The sequence below is a fragment of the Somniosus microcephalus genome, chromosome 11 (genome assembly GCF_052327205.1).
Source record: "Somniosus microcephalus isolate GS21.2 chromosome 11, FLI_Smic_1.0, whole genome shotgun sequence".
In the NCBI taxonomy this organism is placed as follows: domain Eukaryota; kingdom Metazoa; phylum Chordata; class Chondrichthyes; order Squaliformes; family Somniosidae; genus Somniosus; species Somniosus microcephalus.
The window spans coordinates 77,604,057-77,612,305 of record NC_140997.1 but is presented as its reverse complement, the minus strand read 5'-3'; the positions used below and the strand labels follow the sequence as shown (position 1 = coordinate 77,612,305).

Here is an 8,249-nt window from a genome sequence, read left to right as displayed (position 1 = left end):
GGGGATGAGGAGAATGCCCTGCTCTTTGAATAATGTTGTCGGATATTTTACGTCCAGCTGAACAGGCAGACGAGGCCTTAGTTTAACATCTAATCCAAAAGATGGCACCTCCAGCTGATGTATTGCACTTAAGTGTCAGGTTAGATTATCTACTTGAGTCCTTGAGTGAGACTTGAACCCACAACCTTCCAACTGAGAGGTGAGCGTACTACCAGCTGAGTGAAGCTGATCTACTGGTTTGTTTAAAAAATGTTGCATTCTGGTAATAGAAGCAAAATGCAATTGGTGAAAGTGAAGCACTTTCACTGGGCACAATGACAGACCCAGATTCGTGAGATTGTGAAATATAACTCAGTATGTCTCACTTTCTTGTAGTGTATCATCCATTTTGATTAGCAGAGGAAGAAAGTAAAGCTACTGTAATTTGCAAATGGTTATATTCCTGATCTGCAGCCTGTCTCCAAATGAAGAACCGATTTATAAGTTGTGATGCTCCACCCGTCCATTTGTAGTTTCAGCAGAAATTGATTACAGCTTGCGATTAAAACAATAAAGTTAACTAAGTTGTTATTCTCCTAATACTTTAGGGCTCCAGGAGGTAGTACTATTGCATGATAAAAGCTTTTGGAGGTTACTACAAAATTATGTTTCATGTATTAAATTCAAAATCTTTCTTAACCTGTTTCTTCAACGAGCACACCCTATCAATACCGGTATATCTGCCACCAAAAATGAATTGTGTTTTGTATCTTGTTGTAAATCTCACTTCATAAGTCACGCACAATAGCACTTTTATTAGGAGGTAGGTCGTTCTAAGTGTCGCTTGATTGCTGTTTGTTAACTGTATGCATCTTAATGTAGCCTCTCAATCCCATTTTATCATTACCACTTTTGATGAGTATTGTTAAAGGCCTTTTTCAGCAGGTGCCTATCCCATTTGCCACCTGTCCTGGTGCCGTGACTGATTCCTCAATTTAGCAAATGCATTTTAATTATTCAGGAAGACGTTACCTTGTATGACCAGCCTGAATATGCATAAGTGAATGTACGTTTGCTAGTTGACTCACAGGCAGCAGCTTCAGCAGCAGCTTCAGCAGCAGCAATAGCACAGTAGTGTCAGTAGATGGCTGTAGAAAAGTGCCTTGAATGCTTTGGTGTTGGTGTAATAAGATTGGGGAAGACCTTGACCCGACTGCTTTCTGGCTTTATCTGGTGTACAGTCAGAGAGATAAAGGGAAAGCTGTGTGCAGTACATGCTCCATACTTCAGTGTAGTGGCTTCCTTGTGTTGAGTTTGAGCTTTGTGGGACTTGTCAGTAGGTGACAGTCTCCCTTGCAAACATGGTAATAGTTTGAATGCCAGAGGCATTCCACCACTTGAACTGACCTGTGTGCCTCTATCCCTGTGTGAGTCCTGAGCACCCTTTTTTTTCCCCTGCAGAGGGGTGGGGGGGGCTTCTAATCCCAGAGCTGCAATTAGGCTGACACTCTGAGAGTGGTGTCTCCCTGTTCACTCCTGCCTGCACCAGGATAGTGGGCTGCTTCAGTGCACAGACTTCCTCATTAAAGAGACGCGCCAAGGATTGTACCCAAATAAGCTTGGCATTCAAGAGAAAGAGATAGCAAGAGAGAAATTGAGAACGAGCGGGGAAAGAAAAAACAGCCTGAAGCAAGTTTCTTCACACGCAGGAGAGCTGGTGTGCATCTATCCAAGAAATAAGAAGAGGCTTGCAGGAGAAAAAAGGACTGTAAAGACTGACAGAAAAGAGAAGAACTGTATCCTCTCTCCTCAGTTTGTATCAGTAATTCTTAACCAGGAGAGGAGTCTTTACTGCACAGCTGGAGCCTTAATTCCCTATTCAAAATGATGATGTATTTGTGGGTAGGTAGTATCTCTTTCCATGCCTTTCTGATAGGAATGTATTTCATGTGATTTAGCCACGTTAATGCAAATACATTTAGGAAAGAAAAATGAGCAAACAAGACTTGCACGGCATGTGTGTTCGAAAGTACCTTGTGATTTTTTTTTTTAATTTGAGATTTGTGTTTAACAAGTTCCGTAACCAGCAGAATCAATAGCCAGCCTTCATTAAAAAGTTGTAAGTGTACAGTGAGTGAAAGGGCTGCTGACTGGCCACTGTATTGTGTTCCGAGTTGTTGCTGCAGCAGCTGTGGAATCCAGACGTGTTATTTTCATGTTTTTTTACTCAGCTAGGTGACACCTGCTGCCCTGGAATGGGCGGAGGTTGGCGCAGATTAGCTTTTGTTCTTTGACCCGTGTTGTTAACCAGAATTCTTGAACAATCTCAGCGACCTTTGGTACTGATAATTTAGATTGTGTAAAGTCATGTGGTAAACGACTTAAATTATAACACATAGGACTGAATTGTGTGAAATCAGAGTGAACGTGGGGAATGTAAGCACCTCATAGATTTTAATACATGGTTGCATGTCAATTAGAAGCCATGCTGTTTTGTCTAATGCAGCTTTAATTTCATATCCTATTATATACCCTACTGTATAAACATATTAAAACACATACAACTGTGCAGCCGTAAACCTAGCTGCTCCTGGCACACAGCAGGTGGACAGAGAGTATGAAACCTAATAATTAGCCATTAGTTGTAAAAGAAGCTGCTGCAATGCCAATTAGCATTTAGCAGACACTGGTACCTATGGTTGTCAAGAGTATGGTCAGCATACATGTTTAATAACCTAACGATTCCAGTATATGGCATGGAATATGTTAGATTTAAAGCATTGCAGACTTATACAAAATGTTCAGTACTGGTCCTGTCTGCTTGCTCCACCCGTCCAGTTTTCATTCTTTCTTCGCCTAAATCCGAAAGCCTTATTTGTCAGAGCAGTCCCGAGAAGTTCAGGTGGAAGTTAAGCGCTGTACATTTACTTTGTCGTCGCTCATACTGAGGGACCCACGTTGGTCTGTTTATGGTCAGCCTGCGGCCCTGTCGCCCAGCCGCAGCCTCCGTTCCTACAGAGTGCTGTCGTGACCTAACCAGTTCAGGGAATGCATTTTCATAGCCTCTGTCCCAGTGAAGTTTCCAGCCTGCACTGCATTCCTCTACACTGGGATTGATAAAAAAGGAATCAAACAGACCAGTAACTTTTAACATGTATTCTGCTTTTGTCCCCATTATGAATGCTGCACTGATCTAGTTAAACTTGCTCTGCAAAGGGGCATTCGATAGAAACACTGTGCTGTCATTGCAAAAACACAGGAGCAAAGTGTAAAACCCATGGAATATATTCTATCTATTCAGCCTAAAGGGAAATAAAAGGTCTAATAATTTATTATTCTAAGATGTGATCAAAAATGCTGCAGTGCTCAAAGGATATGAAATAAATGATCCTTTCACTGTTCGTCCCTTGCGCTCTGAACAACATCACTCTCATGTACTTCCAGTTCCCAGCCACGTTTAAAAAAAAATTATTTTTGAATTTTTTTTGTGTGTTATTCAAACCTTTTTATTACACTGATATTCAGAGTCGACCAGCAGCATTCAGCGACGGTAACTGCCATACTTCTACAGTCTGGTGAGGAAAGCATACAATGAGAAATAATTCATGCTGAACCTGTTAATTCTGCCAGTTATGATTCAGAAACTTTCCTTATTTTAAGATTAATGTGTTATTTTGAAAGATAAAATTTAAGAAAAAAGTAGACGGCAGCTTGTTTAAGTTTAAAAGTGCCATGGTTGAAACGTGATTATCATGGTTATTTTCTTATATTTAAAATATACAGCAAGTTTTCTCCGATTGGCTTGCTGAATGAATGAGTTAAGAATTCCTTCTTTTTTTGCATTTAACATTTACATTTTGATCAAATAACATTAGGTGATTAATAGTCTGTGGTCAGCAATGAGAAATGGGTAATTTAACCCCAATTAGCAATATTTTTTGATTCATCTGATTGTACTTTATCGAACACTGTCACATTTTCTATTTGTGGTATTAGTAACAGTTTTATAGGCGTTAAAAAAAAGGGAGAAAAAAATCAATGTTTTGCTGCATTACACCTTAAACTCTTACAAATAGGTTTGAAACATGCTATACTAAATATGGCTGAAATCTTTATAAATAACTAATGCATGTTTTGGTGAACGCCTTCACTCTGAGTACTGTGAACATCCTCTTGCAGCAAAAGGAGTAAAAATCAACCCCAGTGAACGCTTTAGAGCGGCTAAAGGATGTGAAGTGGGAGATTGAGGACATTTAATTATTAAACACGGCCAGTGTGGACTAGCCTGAGGGGATATTATCATTTAGGAAGTAACAACATTTGAACAAAGTAAATACACCTATTTTTTCAGGCTGTTTAAAGCTTTCAACTTAAATAATTGCATTGTGTTACAGTAAGAGAAATACTGTTAAAATGGCACACAAAATGATTTTGACCTCCGTGCACACAGCCACTAAACTGTAATATACAAGAAAAATCATACTTAAAGGAATGTAAAGAGTACAGAATCTGCACAAAGTGCCTCTCTCACTAAAATAAATAAATGTTCGACATTGGCTTTGAGCAATTCATCATTCTCTTGCAAGTGTAACACTCAAACTCACTTTCAGGTGACTATATATTTGTGTGCCTCTTCCCCCCCCTGACATAAAGGTCCTGGTTTATTGTGTGATAAGCTATTTGTTGACACACACATTTTCTGGGAATTATTTCTTGTCTTCGAAGTACTTGGCTGAACATTCTACGCTTTGCTAAAGAAGGCTGCATGCAACATGTCAAGGATCACAGTGTGTGTCGTGAGCCAAGGTGTGTTAAAGTAATCCAGTACAGCTGACTCCAGAGAAATGTGTACCTTATTCAAGCAGAATTCTGATCGGAGTGTAAAATTCAATGGACCAGTTTCTCATTTGCTCCCATTCTATTGCAATCTTGAGCTAGGCACAGCACATATATGTAATTCTGAAGCAAACAGGAAATCTTCCACAATCATTTGTGTTCTCATTCCTCTGCACGCTGAATATTGTCAGAACAGCATTTGCCTGTCGTGTTTTATATACCGCCAATGTGCTTTTCTGATAATAGAGCATTTTAATTTAAACTCAGTAACAGGATGAGTGATTAAATGGATTGAACTTTGAATATTGCAAACTGGTCATTTATTTGAAAGCACTGTATACAAATCCTGATCCAAGCTTAACATTTATTGGTAAACTTGTCAAACACTTACCAGATGCAGCTGCATTACAATATATTTGTTTGACTGCTGAAAGTAAATAATGTGATTATACTGTCAAGTGATGTTTATCCTTTGGGTCAAAGGTCATAGTATGTAACTATGGCCTTTCTCCAATGTTATTTTTCACTGAGAGCTTTGTTTGACCCCGCAGTAAGCATTTATGGGCTTTTAGTAAGTGAACCTCAATTTCTTGTCATTTGAGACAACAAATACCTGGCGGGAGATGTGCTGTCATTCATTCTCAGGGATTCTCATATTTAAAATGCTCCAGTTACACTGCATGTTTGGCATCAGCACTGTGCACTTTCTTACACCGGAGCAAAGGAAGACCTGTAGAGTAATGATTCTGACCGGGCACCACTTCGGGTGCCCACCAGTAAAGGCAGCCCCACTGTGTTGCTGATGAATAGCTGTGCTGCCTCATTTTAAACAAACATTTTTTAGAAATCTCTTGTGTCTGGGCACAGAGCACTTTATGCCTTTTTTTTTCAGGGATCAGCTCAGAATGTGTAGGTTCTACCCCTTGTAATGTTGCACCCCAACATTTGGCACCCATCTTGGTGTGTTCCTTCACTCACCGACTGTTCTGTATTCTCAGTGGCGTCCTTACCTGTACGGACAATCATTCCTGATAAATGAGCCAAGGGCATTTTCAGTCATTGCACAATAAAGTAATTGCTTCAAATGAGGTACAGCTGGCTTTTGTCACTGACTGGGAGCCTTGTATCTGCCTGAAGACCCCAAACACACACAGTTTCAGACTATCTGCTATTTACTCTAAACAATCATTATTGTGGTGCAGATATAAATAGGGTGTATTCTTCATCACTGCAGAATTGTACATTATCGTTTTCTTTCAGATCTGGACCACAGCTCATTAGACAGGCTTTCCCGATGTCATCCTCTTGACTTTGGAACAGCAATGTGAAAACACAGATACGAGTAAAACTATCAGACTTCAAACATTAGCTTTATAGCGCTCCTTTTGAAAGTTTAAAAAATATATATTTAGAAGGCAAAACCCACATTCACTTTGTTTTAGGTAAAAGAAATCTGAAACTAGCAAAGCTGTCATCAGCACATTCACACCAGTGACTCACACAGATTTCTTCAGAGGGAACCGGTAACACCTCTCTTCTGAATGGCAAGAGAACAACAGGATTAGTTCCCCGGTGAAACACTGTAAACGCTATTTCTCCAAGGTTCCCCGGTGAAACACCGTAAACGCTATTTCTCCAAGGTTCCCCGGTGAAACACTGTAAACGCTATTTCTCTGAGATTGCCTGGGGAAACACTGTAAATGGAATTTCTCCAAGATTACCCGGGGAAATACTGTAAACGGCATTTCTCCGAGATTACCCGGGGAAACACAGTAAACGGCATTTCTCCGGGGCTTCTGCTGATCGTACGCCAAAGTTACAGCAGACGCTTGTGAGGACGCCGCTGAAATTAATTATGCATGAGTTTACTGCAGATATAAGTACATAATCTAGGCTGACGCTGCAGTGTAGTGCTGAGGATGTGTTGCATTGTTGGAGGTGCTGTCTTCCAGATGAGACATTAAACAGAGGGGATGAATGTCCTCACAGTTTTCTGTGCATTAGCGGTATCTAAGCAGCACAGAAGCCATTTCCATCCGATTGTTGCCATTAAAACGCTTCACCTGAGATCCCTCCTGCTTTCTGGCCCATCCTACAATCTGCCGCCAAATCCCGACGGGATTGTAATGTAGGCCAGTGGCCCTGCAGCTCCATGTTTCCTGCTGTTACACTCCTAATGTATCCTGTCTGTGTGCTGCTCACAGGGGTGTCAGGGCAACAGTGCAGTTCACTAAAACAAAAACAGAAAATGCTGGAAATACTCAGCAAGTCAGGCAGCATCTGTGGAGAGAGAGAGAAACAGAGTCAACGTTTCAGGTCGATGACCTTTCATCAGAACTGGTCAGCATAATACCAGGGATGGTTTAACTAACCTGGCACTGGTATTATGCAGACAACCTCACCACCTTTCATGGCAAGGTCAGAGTGTTTCCCCATGAGCTCCATTGCCTGTCCCTCAAATGGTTTAAAGGAGTTTAAAGGTGGGAATGGCCCCCTGCGATGGCCTGCTTCTGGTGGGAGCGGTGCACCATATTCTCTTGCAAGAATATAGAGTAAATGAGGAGAAGGCAAGCAGTTGGAGTGTGTGTCACGTGTCCTGGGAAGGAGGTGTGGAGTTATCAGCCTGATAAAGTGGAGGAAGGAATTTTATGGTTGCGCATGTAAGTAATTGTTGTTAGAGGAGCTGGGTAGCAATAGTGCAAGATGACAGGTTAGTGCCCCCTTAACCAGAGTGCATTGTGAAGGGTTAGTTGTATAAGTGTTGCTTTAAGAGGATGAAGAGTGTGCTGGTGCCTGGTTGGCCTCCCTCAACTAACACCACCAAAAACAGATTAACTGCTTATTCATTCATTTGCTGTTTGTGAAATCTTGCTGTGTGAAAATTGGCTGCTACATTTGCCCATATAAAAGCAATAAACATATTTCAAAAATATGTCATTCATTGGTTGTGAAGCACTTTGGAATATCCTGATGATGTGACAAAATGGGAGATAAATGCAAGTAAGCTTTTATCTTTCCTTCTTTCTTTTTCTTTTTCTATCTTTTTTCTTTCTTCCTTTAACAGAGACATAGGCCTAGAAATTGGGGGTTGCCCCCGAATCAGACGCGACCCCAGTGCTGCACACGCTTCACCTGCCTCCAGGTTCCACAATAACATAGGTAAAAAAAAAATTAAAACTCACCTTTCCAGTGGAAGCCTGCAGTGGTTACTTTAAGAACCGCTGATTAGGCTGCAAAGCGTTTGGGATTACTGACCACAGTGAATGAGGCAGTGTTGTTTAACGCACCTCACTTGTGCTGGCCATTGAAGTAAAGCAGCGGCACTGAAGGGCATTGTCGAGTTGGGTTCCTTTAACACGAGAGATACATATGATATGAACTTATCAATATTAACTGATAAAAAGAAAAGTGGCAAATGCTGCAAGTCTGATGTA

General features: G+C 40.9%; 1 protein-coding gene across 1 annotated transcript in view; it reads left to right on the top strand.

The window, feature by feature from the left end:
- The first annotated feature begins 1,251 nt into the window (after positions 1–1,251).
- The window catches only part of rbfox1 (RNA binding fox-1 homolog 1), a 1,299,090-nt gene continuing 1,292,092 nt past the window's right edge, over positions 1,252–8,249 (top strand). The window contains exon 1 of the mRNA XM_086000896.1: positions 1,252–1,881. Within this exon, the coding sequence (XP_085857022.1) occupies positions 1,864–1,881 (18 nt within the window). The 5' untranslated portion in view covers positions 1,252–1,863. The remainder of the gene's footprint in view (positions 1,882–8,249) is intronic.